Genomic DNA, 25,919 nt, shown 5'->3' on the forward strand with positions numbered 1-25,919 from the left:
AGCTTCATCAGTCCCCAGAGGTCTTTTACCCAAACACTTAAAGTTCATATTCTGCTTAGGCCTCAAGCTATTTTCTGGTTAAAGTAAGGAGTGGCACTATACTTAATCCTTACTTATTTTAACCATAACTTAGTTTCAGGCCTTATCAGAATATGTACTTCAATTCTAAGAAAATTCTTTGGATAGAATCTGCTGGGTAATATATAGAGAGATCCAGGGTGTAAAGTTTTATGATGCTTTGAATCAGCTCGCTGTCAAAAGCTTTGTTACTACAGTAGCTCCATTTTTCTCAAGTAGTATATATTAGTGCCTATTTACAACTTTTTAAGAAAAAGTTTGTTCTTCAGATTTCCTTATTCACATTCTCTTTTGTGAAAAACCTGAAAAAGGAATTGTGTTCCATGTCTTAACTTGAAGTAACTACCATCTGAAGACCAATTAGTCTTTCTGAAAACAAAAAGAAGGCAATTCCACAACTGCTTAACTCCTCCTTACTTTTAAAGTTTATAGATCATCTTCACAGTTATATTACTAGCCTCAGATGCCCTGCAATTTAGTAGACTGTCCTTTGATAGATATTGTACACTTTAAGAAGATTCTTACCCACTTTCTCCAGAACTATTTTAAGAAACACATTTAAACAGCTGAGATACAGTTTAACTGAGATACAGTTAAGAGTCAACCACAGTGAAGAAAAAACAAATACGAAAATTCTTGAATGGTTAAAATGACAAATTTTACAATGCACATTTCACCACAATTTTAAAAAAATAAAGAAAGAAACCACTAGAGGTCTAGCTGGCTCCTGGGAAGATTTTGGGAAGGATTTGTACTGACAAAAGCTGATGAAAAGAATTTGAGTTCTCCATTAAACTTTAAGACAAATTTGAGAGAAGTTAACTTGGGCTTGCATGTTGGAATACACTTCTAGGTATGGAGCATATCTCTTGTTCCCTACCACCAACTTCAGTCATAGACAAATAGGCACTAAATCATATAGTCATATACCTATACTGTCTGGCCTGTACTACTCATTGGCATACTGTCTGGAAAAAAATCTTAGACTTAGAAATGCCAGAAACTCATTCTTTTAATGTGGAATTATGACAGATACACCAATCTGCTGTTTATGTTGCTCTTTTGGCCCTTCTATCACCCAGAAAGGTTGATTCCAGCCAGAAGAGAGTAAAACAGAAAGTGTATTTGTGTGTGTCTCTATATTGTCAATATGTAAATACTGGGGATATATATACACACACACATTTACATATACATTTACGTGTAATATAAATGTATATACATGCATACATATATTCATATACTTACATTTTTATTTATATGTAATATATACATATATTTACATATAATATACATACATATGTATATATACATACATATTTGCACATATATATCAATATATTTACATATTGACAATTACCCACTTTAGTAAAGAGCATCTTCTATAACTGAAGTTTAAGTATGCAATTTCTAAATGTGTGATAAAAATAGCAAGTTTTCTGTTCATTGATACTACTATCATAAAGCTTATTAATCTACTTGATGACAACATCTTCAAATATTTGTTGAGATATGGTAAGTGCTAGTCTCATACTTACATCTTTCATCCAAAGAAAAATTTTTTAAAAATGTTTTTAAGTGTATCAACATAGTGCCTAAAGCAAAGATTTAGATAAACCATTAGAGAGAAAACAGAAGTACCAACACAGCCATAATACAGTGATCATTCTTCATAGATATAAACCAATTTATCTTAGTATTTATGACCTCTCTACTTTCTGAAAGATTTGGGGCAGAAATCACGAAATTATTTTATATATAATACCGAAAATACAATTACATAAAGCAAAAATCAATTAAAACTTATAAAGTAAGAGGAGGTATTGAATATCTGGGGTGTTACATACAAATTAAAACAGAGTTTAGCTCTGAATTTGGGAAGGCTAAAGCAAAAAAGGGAAATAGGTTTACTTTGAGAGGTACCATAGTATAATAGAAGGAATACAAAACAAACTGAGTTTCCCTGGAGGGGATACGGGTGGGGCAATAGGGTAATTGGGTGATGGGCTTTAAGGAGGGTGTTTGATGTAATGAGCATTGAGTGTTATATGCAACTGATGAATCATTAAATTCTACCCCTGAAACAAATACTATAGTATGTACTAATTCAACTGAACTTAAATAAAATCTTTTTAAAAAAGAAAGAATGCAGGATTAATGGGCAAACTATCTCAGTTCCAGTTTTGTTCCACTACTTCCTCAGAGTTACAACCTCTTTATACCTATTTCCTAAACTGTAAAATGGGAATAGTTATATTTAGTAGCATTCCAAGACTGCTATGTCAAATTAGGTAATGTGGAAACATTTTATAAACTCCAAAACACCATTCATTACTATTGTCTTTACTGACTTAATAGTTTAAAGTATGCAAATAGTAAATTCAACTGGATGGAAATGTTTTTTCAGCACTGGTTCCACACTAAAGAATGCCTGTGTTAGAAAACTATACATGTCTTCAAGTAGAGTTTTGAAAAAGAAGTCCTATTCACATAGATATTTTCATTATAAGCCTTCTATAAAAACAAATTACACTGAATCACAATTCACTGAAGGCAGTTCTGTGGAAAGGTGAAAGGACAAGTTTACTTACTACTGGTTTACTTAACAGAGCAGGTTGGAAAATTAGATAGTTAGCCTATCTATTAGCCTGTCTTTCATAAATATCAGAAGTCTCAAGCCAACCTTTGGCAACGGCTAGATTGTCAATTTAAGATTTCGTTTTCTAGAAAAAGCATCAAGGACCAAAACTCTGGAATACTGATTAAAAGAAAATCCCTGTATGATATAAAATATGCAAGAACCAGAGTTAAAGTCAACAGTGAAACTTGAGTAACTGGACAACTTGACTGGGCAAGAAAGCATCTCCTGGGGGCACCTGGATGGCTCAGTCAGTTTAAGTCACTGACTTGGTTTCAGCTCAGGTCATGATCTCATGGGTAGCGTAATGGAGCCCTGCATGGAGGCAGGGGTGAGGGGGCCCATGTTCAGTAGGGAGTCTGCTCAAAGATCCTCTCCTCTGTCTGCTTCTCCACAACACACGTGTGTACTTGCTCTCTAAAATAAATAACTCTTGAAAAAAATTAAGTAAGAAAATAAAGCATCTACTCTCACACTGGCAAGCCTGTAAACAAGAGCCTTAAATACCAAGTAAAGGCAATCATAGGAGTTAATCATAAAGTAGCATGTTCCCTGTTACTGTGGAAAAAAGCACCTCACAGAGAAATGACTAAATTCTAACCCCAGTTCTGCCACTGAATGAGTAACTTTGGATCAAACACTTAAACTGTATAAGCCTTGGTTTCCTCATCTATAAAATGAAAGGACTGCAAATTAGGAAACTTGCTTCTATCTCTAAAATAGTGTACTTCTGGGATTTAATTACTGGTGAACCAAACCAGAAATGCTGAATGAGACCATGAAGGGAAACAATATAAAATAATGAGATGATCACTTAATATTAAAAAAAAAAAAGATATTTGTATTAAGTGAGGAACAGGTCAAAATCCAGTCTGTAGCAAAGCAAAGCTTAACTTGTCTACAGAACAAGTTATCTTGTCTACAGAATTTGTCTTAGGAAGTCTATGTACATTTAAAAGAGAGTGACCTGCCATCTCCCAACATTAGGTAACAGCAATAGGGTGTGGCTTAGAAAAATGCACATAACTGTATGTCGAAATCAAACAAGGGTCTGGGGAAAACCCTTTTGTTGCAGTAAATTATTACAGGAATTAACATGTAAACATTCAGTCAAGGGTAAGCACAATCTCAGCACATAATAAGATGAAGATCATCTCCACTGAAACCCTACTTCCTATTACCAAAGAAAATAACCTCCTCCCAAACCAGGAAAGAAACAAAGCAAAACTACCAGTTCTACAGTGTTTATCCAGAGGCCTAATATCTCCTAAGCTTTGCACCAGTAATTCTATTTCTGCAACTCTATGCCAAGAAAATAATCCTGAACACAGAAAAAATTTCATGTCTAATAATGTCTGTCACAAAAAAAAGGAATGTCTATCACTGAGTTATTATTTTAAAAAGAGGAAATTAGGAACCATATAAATATAAACAAAAATTAAGGAATAGTTAAATAAAGCTCTAGTATTTAATGGAACAAAATTTAGCCATTAAAAACAAAGACTGTGGGAGCATTGAAAAAAGTGTGCAAAGTGAGGCAAAACCCTCTAAAATATATAGAATTGTGTATGTAATATTTCAACTATATTTAAAAAAAGAAAACGTGGTAAAAAAAGACTAGAAGCAAATACTCAGTAAACAGTTCTATATGACTGGTGAGAATATGGGTAAATTTTTCTACTTTTCTGAGTTCCAAATTCTATTTAATTAATATACTCTATTTTAAATAATAAATAAGTATGCAAAATACATTATTTCATTAATCATCAAAATAATCCTCTAAGTTCAGTAAGGTACAAGTCAATGTTATGTAGCACGAAACACATTTATCATGGAAATCCTGGAAATGCCCTGAAGTAAGACTTTTAAAAATAGGCTGAATTTTTAAGGAAACTCTTCAAAGACTTTTTTTTTTTTTTTTTGAGTCCTGGGAGATTCTTGAGAAGTTAATTCTAAGATTCCTACTTTTTAAAATGTAATTCTTAACTATATATACATCAAGAAGATGGCTGAACCAGATACTTCGAATATGCAAAATCTGGCCTTCTAACAATTATAACCAGATATTAGAAAAATAAAATAATTTACCTAGGATCTCTGCCAATTAGTAAATAAGACCAAAAGCTAAATCCAGGTTTCTTGATGACCATTCTACTGATGTACACGATAGATTTTTTATATAGTAGCTTATAAGCCAAGAATTGGAACTTAATGTTTTTTTTAAAATGCTGGTGCTTTCAGTGTTTTTTGTTTTAAAATTCAAAGCTACCTAAAACCCCTGAACTTGCCAGCACACACACACATGCCTCAGGGCAATATTAAATTACTCATTCTTCTTGTTACCTGTTTTTCCAGGTTGGGTTTTTTTTTTAATTTTGTGTACATCAGGATCCAGAGGCACATGCATACATACATGTTCCTCTTACTTGCCAATCCCATACCTGTTTTCTTCTAGACATGACAAATTTCCAAAAGGCTTCTCTTACTAAAAAGAACTTTCAAATATAATTCAGGAAAAACTTGAAATTTTTTACATAAAAGAAATGTCTCCAATTATGAAATGTTAAAGTACAAACTACCATTCCTACTGTTCCCCTTTACCTTTCTTTCTTTCTTTTTCTTTTTTTTTTTAAGATTTTACTTATTTATTTGGCAAGGAAAGACAGAGAAAGAGGGAACACAAGCCTCCCGCTGACCAGGGAGCCTGATGTGGGCCTCAATCCCAGGACCCTGGGATTATGACCTAAACCAAAGGCAGACACTTAACAACTGAGCCATCCAGGGACCCCCTGCTCCTTTACCTTTCAAGTCTAAGTAGGTTATCTCCAAACTTTCAAAATGTCCTCACTGTACTGTTTTCCAAATAATATCATTCACCTTTGGCGTTATGTTTAAACATCCTCCAATTTCAGAATCCTACCATAAAATTCTTTGTTTGTATACTTAATGGGACTGGGGGAGGGAGTGAAAAAAAGTTAAAAAATGGAAATAGACGAAGTCTTTGGATCTCTTTGCAGCTTCATGAAATTTAATGAAGGGCTTAGAAAAACCTAATCTTTTCTATGAAACATTACCTCAAGAACCACTATCAAATACTCAATAAAATACCAAAATGAAGAAATAAGTTCTTTATGGAGTTTTGAAAACAGACAGTATCGTAAAATCAAATTAGTAATAGGTAGAATTACAAATGATGACCCCTAGTTTGCAACTTTTCACTGCAGGAGCCTTCACGTGCTTCGAAATCTCAACTAATATCCTGTCCTTCCTTCTTTGCCTGTTATGCTTCATGTTATTTCTCTTTACTGACTTCTATTAACACTATATCAATATTTTAACAGTAAGAAAAATACACAATTCTCTTATGTACATATATTTAGTGCATTTTATTTTGTTTCACTGTTTTCTGATATTTAAATTAAAATATTAAAGTTATAAATATAAGTCAATTATTTGTACTCTACTTAAACATGATTTTAATTGTTTTTGTTTGTTTGCTTTCAGGAAACCGGAGATGGTGGTTCTCTTAGAATGGTTCACTTTGGTTTGGTGTAGACAATAAAAAAAACTTTATTTTTACTTAAAAAAAAAAAAAAACTTTATTTTTCACATCTAAACTTTTTCATGGCCTAATACAGATTAGAATCTCCCTGTACAGATTAAAAAGAAAAAAGATAGTATGAATTAGTTAAGAGTTTTAAATTCAGAATATTCTCAAAGTGAACTTTTATTAGTTTCAAAACCATGTAGCATAACAGCAGTGATCCTAAGTAAAAGTCCTTAATTTATTTTCAATAATGTAAAATTTTCAGTTTCTTAAATTGTACATTAGTGCTTAAAAAGTAAAATATTTAAACCTGGTTCTCCAAGTATTTTAAACATTTCTTGTGATCTTGTTTACATTAATTTGCATAATGAATAAGATATTTATTAAGCAAAAATTTCCCATTATTGGGAGACAACTGTCTATGGATCTGTTGAATTATTGCTATGAGGGAAAGAATGTCCCTGGGGGCCAGATACCATCCCTGGCCCATAGGGCAGGCATGCTTACTGCCCAGTGGAAAAGCTTTATTTTCTTTTTTGGTAAAGATTTTATTGCTAAGTAGTTACGCCTAACATTGGGCCCAAACTCACCACCCCAAGATCAAGAGTGACATGCTCCACTGACCAAGCCAACCAGGCTCCCCATCCATTTGAAAAGATTTAAAGTTCCCAAGCTCAGTGATCCTATCCACTGAGTGTGCAGGTATCATCTGACCCTCTTTATATCACCCTGTGGGAATGGGCTTTGGAAAAGGGCTTTGGAAACAATGCCCCCACCAAAGGCTGACACTCCAGTTCCTATTACTATGAATAATAAACTGTCTTTTGTTTCTGACTCTGGAGTCTCATGTCTTCTACCAGCATGAAACTGTTGCTTGTTAACTTCTTAGCTTACAAAGAGGGTAAAAATCTTAAAACCTTCACAGTTCTTGATACCAATTCATTAACAGACAGCATATATTTTACAACAGTAAATGTGTATAATAATCAGCATCTTTTTCAAATGTCATACATGAAGTAAATTATGTACTTAAAAGTTATAGTTAAAAGTTAGATTGAAGGCTTTTATACTTCAGGTTTTTCTCCCTGCTTCCTATTCATCTGTACTTCTACCAGACGGTATGACGATAAAAGGAAGTAAAACTCAAATTAGATTTTTCAGTTTGCTATTGCTCTGGAAAAGATTTAGTAATACATGGTATGTGAGCCATACTAAAAAGAGATGTAGAGTTACCAGCAAATTTTCATTTTATCATCCCCATCCTTCTTTATCACAATAATCAAAAGTTAACTAATGTTTTTAATGAAAAAATTGTATTGAGAAAGACAGTTCTTTCAAGATTGCAAACATTTTCTCCAGATTTTCTAATAAATAGTCATTAACCAAAAATATAAACCACATTTCCTGATCTACCATATCCTTTTATTCATTTCACCACTGTCTTCTACAACGATGTGAGAGACTGGTAGAAAAGTTCAGTTTTATTTCTAGGTCCTATTTGAGTAGATATAGTCTATGCTAAATAGATATAGTCAATGCAAAAAAAGTGAAAATTTAAATGAGACATTAAGATAAAATATACATATAAATACAACTATTTTGTCCTACATAATTATAATGACGTTAAGTTTCCCAGTTACCTAAATGAAAACTAAGCAATTTTAATTCTTAGATAAATTGCCCATTTCCCCCCCCTTCACATGCCTCTGGAAAAATTAAATATATATGAAACCAAGTCTAGACAGTAAAAGAATACATTATACAAAAGATCCTTGACAACATCCATCTATAAATGTTGTGTTTTCCCAATGCTGTGAACCCGAGGGTGTTTACTAATTATTCCAATAAATTAATCTTCCTGCTCTGCTACCACCACAGCTCTAAAGTGAAAATAGTGGCACAGACAAGGACAACTAGGTAGCACTGAGAGGTTCAGTTTCTCACTCAGGAATGGATCTATAAGATTTTCTATTCTTCATCTCCAATAATTTCCATATTAACTCATATTAAGTTTGACACTGTGCCTTTTACTGGAATAAACTGTTTAAAATCCCTATCTCTTAATGGTTTGGGTTCATTAAAAAGCCAAATAATCCTAACTAATATTATACTTTTTTTCTGAATATCTACACAATAGTAAAAATAAGAATTATCAAATTTACAAGTAACACCATATTCTAAACTTTATTAATTGTATATTTTAAAGTATATAAAAACAGACACACAGACCAATGGAATAGAATGGTAAGCTCACAAATAAACCCTCACATATGTAATCAAATGATTTTGATTTTCAACAAGAGTACTATGACCATTCAATGGGAAAAAGAACAATCTTTTCAACAAATGGGCTGGGAAAATGGGGTATCCACATGCCAATGAATGAGGTTGAACCTTATCTTGCACCAGACAAAAAATTTTACTCAAAATGGATTGAAGACCTGAACATTAAGACTTAATTTATATAATAAAACTCTTAGAAGGAAATATGGGGACAAAGTTCATTACATTGGATTTAGCAGTGATTTCTTGGATATGACACCAAAAGTACAGACAACAAAAGTAAAAATAGATTAAACTGAACAATATCAGTATTTAAAACTCTGTAACTCAAAAGATACTATCAACAGAGTGAGAAAGTAACCTACAGGATTGGAGAAAATATTTACAAATCATGTATCTGGTAAGAACTCCTACAACAACCACAAAAACAAACAGCCCTATTAAAAATGGGGAAAGAACCTGAAGAGACATTTCTCCAAAGGTAATATATAAATGGCCAGTAATCACATGAAAAGATAGGCAACATCATTAATTATTAGGGAGATGCAAATCAAAACTAGGGATGAGATACCACTTAACCACATTAGAATGGTTATTACTAAAAAAGAAAAAAAGAAAAATGTCGGCAAGGATATAGAAAACTGGAACCCTGTGAACTCTTGACTGTAATATAAAATGCTACCACTGCTATGGAAAACATACAGTGGTTCCTCGAAGAATTAAAAATAAAATTGCCATCCAGCAATTTCACTTCTGGCATATAGCCAAAAGAATATAAAGTAGGGATCCAAATATTTATATACCCATATTTATAGAAGCATTATTCACAACAATGTGAATATACTAACACTACTGAACTGTACACTTCAAACTGATTAAGATGATAAATTTTATGTTTATATGTATTTTATCAAAATTTTTAGGGCGCCTGGGTGGCTCAGTGGGTTAAGCTGCTGCCTTCGGCTCGGGTCATGATCTCAGGGTCCTGGGATCGAGTCCCACATCGGGCTCTCTGCTCAACAGGAAGCCTGCTTCCTCCTCTCTCTCTCTCTCTGCCTGCCTCTCTGCCTACTTGTGATCTCTGTCAAATAAATAAAATAAAATAAAAATTGTTTTAAATATGCATATAACAGGGTACCTGAGTGGCTCAGTCAATTAAGTGTCTAACTCTTGATCATAGCTCAGGTCTTCATCTCAGGGTCATGAGCTCAGCATGAAACCTACTTTAAAAAAAAAAAAAAAAATATATATATATATATATATATATATACACATACATACATACACACATATAAATTCAAATTATATATCTAAATTATATATAAGTATACATAAAATATAAAATATACATATATATGTATGTATGTAACATACAGGTTTACCTTATTATATGACCTTGAAGGCTCTGCTCTGATAGAAGTACACTGAGATTGGTTATCTCCTTAAAATAATGCCAAAGAAGAGCTAAATTTCAGAAGAAGATTTTTCTAAATTTCAATAACCTAAAGTATAATCTTCAAATAACATCAGTTTGCTTTTTTAAAAATTCATGGGAATTAAAACACAATTCTTTAAAAAACTTACATTTTGGAGAATTTGGGAAGATGGTTAAGTAGGAGAATCCTGAACTCACCTCCTTCCATGAATACATCAAGGCTGCAACTAGATATAGCGTAACTCAATCTGAAAATGACCTAAAGACTAACAGACTAGCTCTTCCACAGCTAAAGATGTAAAGGAAAAAAAAAAAAAACACACATCAAGAGGGGTAGGAGGAGGTGCATGGGTGGCTCAGTGGGTTAAAGCCTCTGCCTTTGGCTCAGGTCATGATCTCAGGGTCCTGGGATGGAGCCCCACATCAGGCTCTCTGCTCAGCAGGGAGCCTGCTTTCCTTCCTCTCTGTCTGTCTCTCTGCTTACTTGTGATCTCTGTCAAATAAATAAATAAAATCTTTAAAAAAAAAAAAAGTGTGGGTGGGGGTTAGGAGGGCCAGAGATGTGGCTGGGAATCAAAACCCTGGTGTAGTGACCCACAAGCAAGTGGGATATCAAAAGTGTAGAGGTTGTCCCTGAGGAGCAGGAGGACCCAAGTCCCCCACCATTAGGTATGTTCCCCACCCTGGGGAACTGTGCTGGGAGGACATGCCCACATAACATCTGGCTTTGAAAATCAGCAGGGCTTAAGCAGTAGCTTTGAAAATGAGCCTGACTCCAGAAGAACCAGAGGGCTATGAAACTGAGATTTCACTCTTAAAGAACCAGCACACTATAACATTTGCTCTAACACCCAGCACAGGAGCAAGCACTCAAAAAGCACCTGGGCTGGGGCACCTGGGTGGTTCAGATGGTTAAGTGTCTTTGGCTCAGGTCATGATCTCCAGGTCCTGGGATTAAGCCCCATGCGAGGGCCCAGCTCAACAGGGTGTCTGCTTTTCCCTCTCCCTCTGCCTCTCCCCGTGGTTGTACTCTCTCTGTCTCTCTCTCTCTCTCAAATGAATGAATAAAATCTTAAAAAAAAGGCACCTGGGCTCTACATGAAGGGCATTTTTTAATAACTTTAGGGTATGTGCTAGAGGTGCAGGGATCAGTATGGAATTGCTGATGTGTACCATTATTCTTGACCCACTTCAGCCTAGCTAGCCCAACATTGGTAGAAGACAGTACTGACAATCTCTATCTAACTTGCTAGCAGTACTTTCCCAGCCCCAACATTCCCCCCAAAAACCCACCCAACCCTATAGGCCCACCTCAACAGGTATCCCTCCAAAATGTCTTTTGCCCCATTAAGAGGGTCCAGCACCACTCACCAGCAAGTCCACAACAGTTATAGCAGAGCCTGTCAGCTAGCTATACCACAGGCTAATCCCACCAACAAGCATGCCCTCAGCAGCAGCAGCCAGGCTTCTTCACCATCTGTGCCAGGTAATAGGCCCGCTCACCATTGTGCTGGCAGTATTCACACCCAGTCATTGCAGTCAGCCAGTCTGGGAGCCAGCCCCCAGATCCGCCACCAGAATGCCCGTAAAACTTGTGACTCAATCATAATGGGTGGATGCATGCACCTCACACAGGAGACATTTCTGAAGCACCTGATTCTGGTAACCAGTGGGTTACCATACTGGGCCCCACAGACATCTTGCACATAAGGTCACTATTTTCAAGGCCAGGAGACATAGCTGATCTACCAAATAAAAAGAAACAAACACACAGAGTTAGACAATATTTAAAAAAGAACAGTTTTAAAAATATAACAGGACAAACTCCAGAAAAAGAACTGAACAAAATGAACCTACTGATAAAGAGTTCGAAGTAGTGTTCATAAAGATGCTCACCAAATTTAAGAGAAGAGCGGATTAATTCAGTGAGAACATCAACAAAGATATAAAATATTGAAAAAAAAAATAAGAGCTAAAGAATAAAGTAACTGAAATGAAAACATACTGGAGGGAATTGAAAGCAGATAGAGGATGCATAGGGACAGATTAATGATCTGGAAGACAAAGTAGTGAAAATCGTCCAAGACGAACAGCAAAAAGAGAAAAGAATTTTAAAAATGAAGATAGAGTAAGCGACCTCTGGGACAACATCAAGCATACTAACATTCACATTATGGGTGTCCCAGAAGGAGAAGAAAGAGGTAAAGAGGTAGAAAAGTTATTTGAAGAAATAACAGATGAAAACGTCCCTAACCTGGGGAAAGAAACAAACATCTAGATCCAGAAAACACAGAGACCTAAACAAGATGAACCAAGAAGGTCCACACTAACACACATAATAATTATAATGCCAAAAATTAAGAAAAAAGGAGAATCTAAAAGCAGTAAGAGAAAAGCAATTAGTTACATAGAAGCGATACCCCATGTGGTTATCAGCTGATTTCTCAGCAGAAACTTTTCCAGCCAGAGAAGAGTGGCATGATATATTCAAGGTGCTGAAAGGAAAAAAAACCTACAACCAAGAATACTCCACCTGCAAGTTTATCATTCAGAATTGAAGGAGCAACATAGCATTTCCTAGACAAACAAAAGTTAAAGAAGTTCATCACCACTAAACCATAAAAAAATGTTAAAGACCCTTCTTTAATCAGAAAAGGAAAGGCCATAACCAAAAATAAGAACATTATGAAAGGAAAAGTATCTCACTAGTAAAAGCAAACATATAATAAACATAGCAATCATTTATAATTTCAGTACAAAGTTTAAAAGACAGGTAGTAAAATCAATTATGTCTACCAAAATTAGTTTAAAAATTAGTTGAGACGTACAAAATAAAGATATAAATATGATATCATACACCTAAAAGGTGGAAGGGGAAGTAAAAATGTGCTTTTAGGATGTGTTCAAACACAGGTGGTCATCAACTTAAAATGGACTACTATATACACAGGAGGTTATATATGAACATCACAGTAACCATGACCAAAAACCTGTAACACAGACACAAGAAAATATAAGGAAAGAAAGCCAAGCATAACACTAAAGCCATCTAACCATAAGGAAAGAGAGCAAAAAAGAATGAACAGAGAACTACAAAAAGAACCAGGACAGATTTAACAAAATGGCAATAAGTTCATAACCACCAGTAATCATTTTAAATGTAAATGGACTAAGGTCTCCAATCAAAAGAAATAAAGAGACTGAATGGATTAATAAAAAATTTTTAAAAGACCAATCTATATGCTGTCTACAAAAGACACACTGTCATTATATTTTTTTAAGTAGGCTCCTTGCTCAGCGTGAAACCCAATATTGGGCTTGAACTCACCAACTCACCACCCTGAGACTGAGACTTAGCCTAAGATCAAGAGTTCTGACTGAGCCACCCAGAAGTCCCAAGACACTCACTCTAGATCAAAAGATACATACAACCTGAAAGCAAAATGACAGAAAGAGATACACTATGCAAATGGAAGAAAACAGAATAAAGCCCTTATATGAAAAACCCATAGCCAACATTATATTCAATGGTAAAAAATTGAGGGCTTTTCCCCTAAAGTCAGGAACCAGATAAGAATATCTACTTTCATCACTTTTATTCAACACAGTACTAGAAGCCCTAGTCACAATGATTACACAACATAAAGAAAAAAAGTCATCCCAGTTTGGTAAAGAAGTAAAACTCTATTTGCAGATGACATGAGACTATATATAGAAAACCCTAGAAACTCCATCAAAAAACTACTAGAACTGACAAATGAGTTCAGTAAAGTTGCAGGATAAAAAACCAACATATGAAAATCTGTTGCATTCCTATGTATTAAAAATGAAGCAGCAGAAAGTGGAGTTAAGAAAACAATCCCATTTACAATGATCAAAAACAGTATCTTAACAAGATCAAAGACCTATTCTTCGAAAACTATAAAAAAGTACTAAAAGAAACTGAAGAAGACACACTTACACACACACACACACACACACACACACACACAAAAGGAAAGCATTTCACACTCATGGGTTAGAAGAACAAATATTGCTAAAATGGCTAAACTACCAAAAATATTTCCAGATTAAATGCAATTCCTACCAAAATACCAATAACATTTTTCACAGAACTAGAACAATCCTAAAATTTGTATAGAACCACAAAGATCCTAAAATAGCCAAAGAAACCTTGAAAAACAAAAACTAGATGTATCACACTCCAAGATTCCAAATTATATTACAAAGTGGCAGCAATTAAAACAGTATGGTACTGGCATAAAAAGAGACACATAGATCAATGGAATAGAATAAAAAAACAAACTCAGAAATAAACCCCCAATTACATAGTCAATCGACAAAGGAGGAATGAATATACGATGTGAAAAAGACAGTCTCTTCAACAAATGGGTGCTGGGAAAACTGGACAGCAACATGAAAAAGAATGAAACTGAACCACTTTGTTTTACTATACACAAAAATAAACCCAAAATGGACTAAGGACATATATATGAGACCTGAAACCATAAAAATCCTTGAAAAGAGCACAGGTAGTAATCTCTCTGACATCAGTCATTACAACATTTTTTAAGATCTGTCTCCTGAGACAAGGGAAATAAAAACAACTGGGACTTCATCAAAATAAAAAGTTTCTGCAGAGTGAAGAAAACAAACAAAACAAAAAGGTAAACTAATGAGTAGAAGATATCTGCAAATGACATATGTAATAAAAGATTAGCATCCAAAATATCTAAAGAACTGATACAACTCAACACTCCCAAAACAAATAATACAATTTAAAAATGGGCAGAAGACATAAGCAGACATTTCTCCAAAGAAGACCTACAGACACCAGCAGACACATGAAAAGATGCTCAACATCACTCATCTTAAGGGAAATGCAAATCAAAAGCACAATGAGCTATCACCTCACATCTGTCAGAATGGCTAAAATCAAAAATAAGAGAAACAACAAGTGTTGGCAAGGATGTAGAGGAAAAGGAACCTTCATGCAGTGTTGGCAGGAATGAAAATTGGTGCAGCCATTGTGGAAAACAGCATGGAGTTCCTCAAAAAGTTAAAAAATAGAACTACCCTATGATTCAGGAATCACACTACTGAATATTTATCCCCAAAATACAAAAACACTAATCCAAAAGGATATATGCTCCCCTGGGTTTATTGCTGGAGGATTTAAAATAGCCAAACTGGAGGCACCTGGGTGGCACAGTCAGTTGAGCGTCCCACTTAGTTTTGGCCAGGGTCATGATAAATATAGATAACAGATAGATACAGATAACAGATAAATGTAAGAGAAGGGGAAAAAAGAGGGAAGCAAACCATAACAGATTCTTAATTATAGAGAACAAATTAAGGGTTGATGGAGGGAGGTGGGTGGGAGGGATGAGCTAAATGGGTGATGGATATAAGGAGGGCACTTATAGTAATGAGCACTGGGTATTATATGTAAATGATGAATCACTAAATTCTACTCCTGAAACCAATATTACTTTATATGTTAACTAACTAAAATTTAAATAGAAACTGGGACAAAACAAATGAGCAAAGAAAAAAAAGACAAATCAAGAAAGAGTCTCTTAACTATAAACAGATGATTACCAGAGGAGAGGTTGGTTACCAGATGGTTACCAAAGGGGAAATAGGGGATGTGGATTTAAGAGTACACTTTACAATGATGAAAAAAACCCTAAAAATATAAAATACTGATAAATGAACTGAAAATGACACAAAGAAATGGAAAAATATTCCATGCTCATGGATTAAAAGAATAATATTAAATGTTAAAATGTCCATACTACCCAAATGCAATCCCTATCAAAATACCAATAGTATTTTTCATAGAACTAGAGCAAATAATCCTGAAATTTGTATGGAACCACAAAAGATCTCAAATAGCAAAAATAATCTCAAGAAGGAAGAACAAAGTCAGAGGTTTCATAATCCCAGATTTCAAACCATACTATATATATAGAATGGTTTGACATATACAACTATACTATGGTAATCAAAACAATATGGTACTGGCATAAAAACAGAAACAGATTGGTGGAAGAGAACAAACAGCCCAGAAATAAACTCATATTTATGTGGTCAATTAATCTATGACAAAGGAGGCAAAGGCAAAAATAGACAATGAGGAAAAGACAATCTCCTTAATAGTAGGAGTGGGAAAACTGAACATTTACATGCAAAAGAATTAAACAGCCATGCTCTTATTCCATACACAAAAATAAACTCAAAATAGATTAAACATCTACATACAAGACTGAAACCATAAAAGTCCTAGAAGAAAACGTGTGCAGTAAACTCATGGACAGTTGTCAGCAATGTTTTTGGATCTGACCCCTCAGACATGGACAACAAAAGCAAAGTAAAAATTTTTAAAGACTTTATTTATTCATTTGACAGAGAGAGAGAGAGAGAGTGGCAGGCAGAGGGAGAAGGAGAAGCAGTCTCCCTGATGAGCAGGGGGAGCCCAACGTAGGGCTCAATCGCAGCACTCCTGGTTTATGACCTGGGCTGAAGGCAATTGCTTAATCAACTGGGCCACCCAAGCACCCAGTAAATAATTTTTTTTTTAAACAAAAATAGGGGCACCTGAATGGCTCAGTCAGTTAAACATCTGACTCTTGATTTTGGCTCAGGTCATGGTCTCGGGGTTAAGAGAGCAAGCCATCTGTCAGGCTCCATGCTGGACATGAAACCTGCTTGGGATTTTCTCCCTTCCCCTTCTCTCCCCTTCTCGCTTACTCTCTCTTACTCTAAACAAATAAATAAATAACTAGGACTAGATCAACTAAAAAGCTTTTACACAGTGAAGGAAACCAACAAATCAAAAAGGTAACCTACTGACTGGGAGAAGAGATTTGCAAATGATATATCCAATTAAGAGATAATATCTAAAATATATAAGGAACTCAGAAAACACCACCAAAAAACCAAACAACCCAGTTTAAAAAATGGGCAGAGATCATTTGAATTAACATTTTTTCAAAGACATACAGATGGAACAGACATATAAAAAGATGTTCATCATTAATCACCAGGGAAACATAAATCAAAACCACAATGAGATATCACCTCACCCCAGTAGGAAGGCTATTATCAAATGACAAGAAATAAGTATTATCAAGGAGTTGGAGAAAAGAGCCCTCCTGCCCACTGTTAAGAATGTAAACTGCTATAGCCACTATGGAAAACAGTAAGGATTCCTCAAACAATTGAAAACAGAAATACCATAATGATCTAGTAATTCTACTTCTGGGTATTTACCTAAAGAAAATAAAAACATTAATTTAAAAAGATTCACCCCTACATTTACTGGGGCACAATTTATAAGTGCCAAGTTATAGAAGGCACCTAAGTATCCATAGATAGAGGAATGAATAAAAAAGATATCTAAGAGTTCTACATGGAGTATTACTCAGCCATAAAAAAGAAAGAAAATCTTGCCTTCTGTGACATGAATGGACCTAGAGGGTATTATGCTAAGTGAGAGAAGGCAGATGGAGAATGAGAAATACCAAATGGTTCAGTATATGTGGCATCTAAAAAATAAATAAATAAACAATTAAAAAAAAAAAAAAACAGAAACAGGGGCGCCTGGGTTGCTCAGTAGGTTAAGCCTCTGCCTTTGGCTCAGGTCATGATCTCAGGGTCCTGGGATCCAGCCCTGCATTGGGCTCTCTGCTCAGCAGGAAGCCTGCTTCCGCTTCCTGCTTCCTCCCTACCTCCCCACCACCACACACCTCTCTGCTTACTTGTGATCTATCAAATAAATAAATAAAATCTTTAAAAAAAAAACAAAAAACAGACTCAAATACAGAAGACAAATTGGTGATTATTAGAGGGGAGAGGTGTGGAAAGATGAGCAAAACAGTTATAAAATAAGTCACAGTGATGAAATGTACATAATAAGGAATATAGTCCATTACTATTATAATAACTGTGTGGTGACAGATGGTAACTACACTTAAGGTGAGCATTTTATAATGTATATAAATGTCAAATCACTATGTTATACCTCTGAAACTAATGTAACATTGTATGTGAACTATATATACTTACAATAAAATATTTTTAAAAATAAAGGGACACCTGGCTGGCTTAACCTGTATAGCACACAACTCTTGCTCTCAGGGTTGAGAGTTCAAGTGCCATAATCGCTGTGTAGCCTACTTAAAAATAAAATATAAAAATAAACTAAAAAATTAAAGAATCCAGATTTAATTTTGCTCTGCTAAAAATCTACTTCAATATTCTACTTCCATTCTCAAAGAAAATAAGCAGTATTCCTTAATTTTCTCACAATGTTTTTTTTTTGTTTTTGTGTGTTTGTTTTTTAGAAAGGGAGAGGAGAGGGGCAGAGAGAGAAGAGGAGAGAGAATCTTAAGTAGGCTTAGCATGGAGCCTGACACAGGGCTTGATCTCATGGCCCTGTGACCAAGACCTGAGCCAAAAATCAAGAGTTGGATGCTTAGTCAACTGAGCCATCCAAGCACCCCACTCTCACAATTATTCTAATATAGACTACAAATATTGTCAGGAGTTACATACGTTTCTCAAAACTTGTAAGTAAGCTCTATGCCCAGTGCAAGGCTTGAAATCATGACGCAAAGATCAAGAGCCACACACTCTCCAACTGAGCCAGCCAGATGCCCTTAAAACTTTCATTTTTTATTTTTTTTATTGTTTTGCTATTTTATTTATTTAATTTTAAGTGGGCTCCATGCTGGGCATGCACAGGGGGCCTGACCTCACAACACTGAAATCAAGACCGGAGCTGAGATCAAGAGTTGGATGTTTAACCGACTGAGTCACCCAGGTGCCCAAAAAAACTTTTATTTTTAAAGTATTTATTAAAAGAGTTTTGGGGTGCCTGGGTGGCTCAGTTGGTTAAGTGGCTGCCTTCACCTCTGCTCATGATCCCAGGGCCCTGGGATCGAGCCCTTAATCTAGCTCTTTGCTTGGCAGGGAGCCCACTTCTCCCTCTGCCTGCCACTCGCCCTGCTCGTTCTCTCCCTCTCTCTCTCCCCCGCAAAAACAAAAATCTTTAAAAATAAATAAATAAATAATTTTACTTAAAGTCAGTATTTCTACTCTACCACTCAACTATTTACATAAAAGGATAGTTACAAATCATTTTCAGAGGTGTCTGGGTGGCTCAGTCAGTTAAGTGTCTACCTTCAGCTCAGGTCATGGTCCCTGGGCCCTGCAATCGAGCCCCATATCCAGCTCCCTGCTCAGCAGAGACCCTGCTTCTCACTCTCCCACTGCTGCTCTCCGTGCTTGTGCTCTCTGTCTGTCAAATAAATAAAATTTTCTAATAAATTTTTTAAAAATCATTTTAAAACCATCTCCTATTAGGGAAAAAGTAAGCTTTACTTAAATTTCCTTTAAATATTTTAAAAATGTATGTCCATTAATTACAAACCACAATCCTCATACTATAACAGCTACTTTTATCTTTTGTGCTCCATTTTGATATTCACCTATGTACATTTAGTTTTTACCTGTTTCATCCAAAAAACAAACAAGTGGAGCAATGTTTTATAGATTTAACTATTTTGTTCAAAAGCAAATTTGTACTTGTATTATGAGATAAAGTTCAAAATAATATCAGCTTCTGTGTAAAAATTTTTTTAAATATTCTTACCAAGTGAGTTACCTCAATTAAGTGGGAAAATCCAAATAGAATATTTAATGGCACTATTTACCACATAAACCATCAGAGACACCTTTTCCATGAATCTCTATGAAAGTCTAAGAAAAATGTTTGTGAGATCTATTTAAATTTGGAGAATTATACAACTAGTCAAGAAGTGTAGAATTCATCCCACATAAAATAATTTATCCATTGAGCTTTTTTGCTGAATTGCAGCCATATTTCTGTCAGTTCAAATGATGATCTATATATGAGGGATTAATCTGACACAAGACAGTAAAGCTTAATCCTTCAGTATATCATAATCTATTTATTCTGCATGTTAAGAGGATTTCAGATTTTAAAATTATACAAGAAGTGATGCCAGAAATGTACACAGAGTAAGATTTTCCTAAAATATTAAGTTTTAATGTCTATATAACATGAATAGACTTTATTTTAAAATGTCAAAAATGTCGGGGCACCTGAGTGACTCAGTGGGTCAAGCCTCTGCCTTCGGCTCAGGTCATGATCTCAGGGTCCTGGGATCAAGCCCTGCATCAGGTTCCCTGCTCAGCAGGGAGCCTGCTTCCCCCTCTATCTCTGTCTGCTGCTCTGCCTACTTGTGACTTCTCTCTCTGTGTCAAATAAATAAAATCTTTTTTTAAAAAAAAAGTCAAAAAATGTCTAAAGTATCAAATGATTGCCTTATTTTAAAATGTCAAATAAATCATTTAATTTTTAAGAGGCAGAATTAAAGTCCTCACTTGGTAACATTTTATATAAAAGATATTAAATCTTAAATACACAAAATTTTTGAAGGGGTGACTAGCTAGAAGTCAGCATGTTCTCATTTTGTGGCACTTAATGAAGTTACCACTATTAAGAGAGGAGAGATGTGCTCATGTAATTCATAAGAGTAAAAGGCATTATCAGACTAAAAGATGAACCCTTGCTTTACTCTGTAATTATTCACACTATATATAAAAAATAAAATTACTCATGCCATATACAAGAGATGCCACTAATCTCTTCTTTGAAAACCTATCCTGCTCATAACCCTAGAAGGGAAAGTTCCCTTGTGCCATTTGACCCTGTCCCTTCACTCCCAACCCAACTCCAGAACACAACTGATTGAGCAATTCATTATTCTCTCCTGGGAATTTGGAATTAGAAGATGAGACACTTAATTGTGGGATGCAGAGCTAGAAGTCATGTGGACTATAGGTCTTAGGCTATCACTTTGAAATGGTCTTGATAAGGCCATATGCAAGTAAATATGTGAGCCGGAAAGTCAGTTTATAATGAATAAGAAGAGAGAAGCAAACATGCAGAGAAATGTCAACAAGCCAGCTGGTTCCAGAGAGCTGTTTCCTAAAGGCTGCCAGCAATTGAATGAAATGAAATGCCCTTTAAGATACCAACTCTTTCCAAGAGAGTTTTACTTGAACCTTTTTGAATGCTTTCTGCTTTCATAAACAAACATTCCTTGATTATGACAATGATTCAGAAAACATTTCATACACAGAGCTTTACAAAATAATTAAGGACTTCCAAAAACAAGACAGAATAAAGAAACAAACTCAAATTTCCTTTAAAATGTCTGAGAACTACTGCTTTTGCAAATATGAACAGCATGAGAGAAATGACACCATTAAATAGATATTGCCCTTTAACCCTCAAAAATCTGCAATAAAGGGGCACCTGGTTGGCTCAGTCAGTGCAGCATGCAACTTTTGATCTTTGGGCTGTGAGTTTGAGCATCACATTGGGCATTGAGCTTATTTAAAAAAAAAAAAAATCTGCAATAAAGCACTCAAGGTGTGAAACTTCCTCACCCAGAATCTGGTAACATCTTAGGATGTTAATGTTTAGATTTGAGTATCTACCTACCTCCTTCACATTTGTGTGATTTTTTTTTCAATGCCTTAGTCTTAAGAGATACAAATTACAAAAAATACTTTGTATTACAAAAAATACAAAGACTATTTTATTCTTTGTGTCACTTGAACATATTTAATCATTGTTCTTTAATCTTTAACTTAGCAGTTATTCTAAGTTTATATTACTGTCTTAATATTTTTACTATCTTACCATTTTAGACTCTTATTTTTATCCTCTTATTTAATATTTCTTAAATTTGCATTCGAGTGCTTCTTTATATTTATTTTATCCATCTTAGATAACTTTATTTTTACTTATTTATTTTTAAGTAAACTCTATGCCCAACATGGGGCTTGAACTCACCCTGAGAGCAAGAGTTACATGCTCTACCAACTGAGCCAGCCAGATGCCCCCAGATTAGATACCTTTTAACCTTATTTATTTTTTCCCTGAATTTAAATTATATATTATAGAATGTTTTTTAAAATACATGAAATTTTTGAAGAATAAAATTTGAAACATCTATTTCTTTTTACTCTTCTGTAAATAGAGTTATACCTCATTTTATTGCACTTTGCTTTACTGGGTTTCACAGAAATTACAAGGGTGTTTTGTTTTGTTTATAAACTGAAGGTCTGTGGCAACCTAGCATTGAGTAAGTCATTTTTCCAACAGCAGTTGTTTCTTGTTTCATGTTTGTGTATCATATTTTGATAATTCATCCAATATTTCAAACTCTTTCATTATTATTATATTTGTTATGATGATCTTTGGTCAGTGGTATTTGATGTTACTATTGTAATTGCCTTGGGGCACCACAACCTAACCCACAATAGATAACAAAGTTAATAAATGTTCTGTGAGTTCTGACTGCTCCACCAATGGGGAATTTGTTTCTCTCTCCCTTTCCTTAGATCTCTCTACTACCTAGAACACAACAATATTAATATTAAAAAGTCAATCACTAATCCTACAATGGCCTCAAAGTGTTCAACTAAGACAAGGAGTTGCACATTTCTCACTATATATCAGAAGCTAGTAATGATTAAGCTTAGTAAAGATGGCGTGTCAAGCACTGAGACAGGTCAAAATCTAGGCTTCTTGTACCTAAGAGTTAGTCACATTATGAATACAAAGGAAAAATCCTTGAAGGAAATGAAAGTACTACACGAATGGTAAGAAAGAGAAACAGCCTTATTTATTGCTGATATGGAAAAAGTTTGAGTGGTCTGGATGGAAGATTAAATCAACCACAACATTCCCTTAAGCCAAAACCTAATCCAGATCAAGGTCCTAACTCTTCAATTCTATGAAGGCTCAGAAATTTGAGGAAACTGCATAAGAAAAGTTTGAAGCTAGCAGAAATTGGTTTATGCACTTAAGGAAAGAAGAAATCTCCATAACATAAAAGTGTAAAATGAAGCAGCAGATGCTGATGTAGAAACTGCAGCAAGTTATCCAGAAGATCTAGCTATGATAATTAAGGAAAGTGGCTACACTAAGAAAACAGACTGTCAATGTAGACAAAACAACCTCCTACTGAAAGAAGGTGCCATCTAGGACTCATAGCTAGAAGGAAAGCCAATGCCTAGCTTCACAGGACAGGCTCTTTTTAGAGGCTAATGCAGCTGGTGATTTGAAGTTGATGTCAATGCCCACTTACCATTCCCAAAATCCTAGAGCCCTCTAGAATTACACTAAATCTGCTCTGCCTGTGCTCTAGAAATGGAACAACGAAGCCTGCCTTAATGATAGCACATGTGTTTACAACATAGTTTACTGAATATTTTAAGCCCACTGTTGAGAATTACTGCTCAGAAAAAGATTTCTCTGAAAATATTACTGCTCATTACCAATGTACCTGAGTTCTGATGGAGATGCAGAATAAGATTTTTATTTATTTTTATTTTTTTTAAGATTTTATTTATTTATTTGACAGACAGATCACAAGTAGGCAGAGAGGCAGGTCGAGAGAGAGAAGGAAGCAGGCTCCCCGCTGAGCAGAGAGCCCGATGCGGGACTCGATCCCAGGTCCCTGAGATCATGACCTGAGCCGAAGGCAGCGGCTTAACCCACTGAGCCACCCAGGTACCCCCAGAATGAGATTTATTATGTTTCATGTCTGCTAGCACAACATCCAAACTGCAGTCCAAAGATCAATGAGTCATTTCAACTTTCAAGTCTTATTACTGAAAAAATGTTTTTCAAAAGCTGCCATAGATCCTGATTCATCTGATGGATCTGGCAAAGCAAACTGAAAACTTCTGGGCTCCTAGGTGGCTCAGTGGGTTAGGCCTCTGCCTCCGGTTCAGGTCATTATCTCAGGGTCCTCAGATGTCGGTGACCCGCATCAGGCTCTCTGCTCAGCAGGGAGCCTGCTTTCCCCTTTCTCTTTGCCTCCTCTCTGCCTACTTGTGATCTCTGTGTCAAATAAATAGATAAAATCTTTAAAAAAAGAAAAAATAAACCTTCTGGAAAGAATTCACCACTCTAGATTCCATTAAGAACATTCAAGATTTATGGGAAGAAGTCAACATGAACAGGAGTTTAGAAGAAGTTGATTCCAAACCTTGTGGATGACCTTGAGGAGTACAAGACATAGGGAGGAAGGAACTCCAGATGCAGTGAAAATAGCAAGGGAATGAGAATTAGATGCAGAGCCTGAAGATGGGACTAAATTTCTATGACTGAATCTCATGATGAAACTTAAATGGACTAGGAAAGTTTCTTATGGATGAAGAAAGTGGTTTCTTGATTGGAATCTACTCCTGGTGAAGATGCTACGAAGACCATTGAAATGATGATCAAGGATTAGGACATTACATAAAATCAGTTAATAAGGCAGTGGCAGTGGCACCTGGGTGGGTCAGTGGGTTAAAGCCTCTGCCTTCGGCTCAGATCATCCTGATCCTAGGGTCTTGGGATAGAGCCCCGCATTGGGCTCTCTGCTCCATGGGGGGCCTGCTTCCTCCTCTCTCTCTCTGTCTGCCTCTCTGCCTACTTGTGATCTCTGTCTGTCAAGTAAATAAATAAAGTCTTAAAAAAAATAAGGCAGTGGTCTTTTATATCTTATCTATAAAAGGATAGATGCCCATTTTGAAAGAAGTCTGCTACTGTTGGTAAAATGCTATCAAATAGCACCCCACCCCCCAGTACAGAGAAACCATTCATGAAAGCAAGAGTCTACTAATGTGGCAAACTTTATTGTCTTATTTTAAGAAATTGCCAAAGCCACCTGAACCTTCAGCGACAACCACCCTGATCAGTCAGCAGCCATCAATATCAAAGAAGACGCTCCACCACCAAAAATTATAGCTCAGTGAAAGCTCAGAAGATGGTTAGCATATTTTAGCAATAAAGTATTTTTAAATTAAGGTATGTATATATTTTAGACATAATGTTATTGTACACTTAACAAACTAGACTATAGTGTGAACATAACTTTTATATGTACTGGGAAACGAAAAAAATGGTTTGATTTGCTTCATTGCAGTGGTCTAGAACCAAACCTGCAACATCTCTGAGGTAAGACTGTATGTTGTAAAACTGGGATCATATAACATATATGGCTTAGGGTCCTGCTTTCTTTAGTTGAGTATAAAGCAATGACACTTTAATACTCAGCTGTTGATCAGCATTTAGATAAGTTTCATTTTAGGGTTTATATTAACATTGACAAATTTAACTTATTTCTAAATACTTATTTCTGAGTATTTCCTTAAATCAAATTCCTAAAGTTAAATTGGTATGTGGGGAAAAAAATGGTATGTGAAAGAAAATAAATGTTTTTAAGAATTCTGAAACAGGGATGCCTGGGTAGCTTGGTTGGTTAACCACCTGCCTTCTGCTCAGGTCATGATCTCCTGGGATGGAGCCCCATATCAGGCTCCCTGTTCAGCGAGGGGCCTATTTATCCCTCCCCCTTTGCCTGCCACTCCCCCTGCCCGTGCTCTCCTGCTCTTTAATTTAAAAAAGGAATTTTGAGGGACGCCTGGGTGGCTCAGTTGGTTGAGCCGCTGCCTTCGGCTCAGGTCATGATTCCAAGGTCCTGGGATCGAGTCCCACATCGGGCTCTTTGCTCGGCGGGGAGCCTGCTTCTCTCGTCGCTGCCTCTGCCTGCCTCTCTGCCTGCTTGTGTGTACTCTCTCTATCTCTGGCAAATAAATAAAATCTTTAAAAAAAAAAAAAAGGAATTTTGAAACATATCACATTGTTTTCCACAAAGTTTAACACAAATTCTCAGGAAACATGTTTAAATATGATTTTTTTACCTCATTCTCAATAAATTTTAATTGTTCTTTATTAATTTGGTAGATTACTTCAGTGCACTGCTTTTATTTTGGAAAATTTCTAAAATATGTATGAGCATCTCATTTATTCTTTCATAACTTGCTTCTTGGTCTATTTT

The 25,919-nt window shown here is 35.4% G+C and overlaps 1 protein-coding gene and 1 long non-coding RNA gene across 12 annotated transcripts in view; both read left to right on the forward strand.

Annotated features, from left to right (window-relative positions):
- Nucleotides 1-25,919, forward strand: part of WDPCP (WD repeat containing planar cell polarity effector) — a 506,774-nt gene that overhangs the window by 468,117 nt on the left and 12,738 nt on the right. For 10 of the 11 annotated variants that reach the window (XM_082746657.1, XM_082746660.1, XM_082746658.1 and 7 more), the window contains one exon: nucleotides 6,221-7,097. In XM_082746657.1, coding sequence (XP_082602783.1) covers nucleotides 6,221-6,271 — 51 coding nt within the window. In that variant the 3' untranslated portion in view covers nucleotides 6,272-7,097. Of the gene's footprint in view, nucleotides 1-6,220; nucleotides 7,098-24,730; nucleotides 24,887-25,919 lie in introns of those variants that run through there. The other variant, XR_014315874.1, reaches the window with a different exon arrangement.
- LOC309872503 overlaps nucleotides 1-25,919 on the forward strand; it is an 857,896-nt gene that overhangs the window by 454,299 nt on the left and 377,678 nt on the right. The gene's annotated exons all lie outside the window — the stretch shown is intronic.

The sequence above is a fragment of the Mustela nivalis genome (genome assembly GCF_964662115.1).
Source record: "Mustela nivalis genome assembly, chromosome: 8".
Lineage (NCBI taxonomy): Eukaryota > Metazoa > Chordata > Mammalia > Carnivora > Mustelidae > Mustela > Mustela nivalis.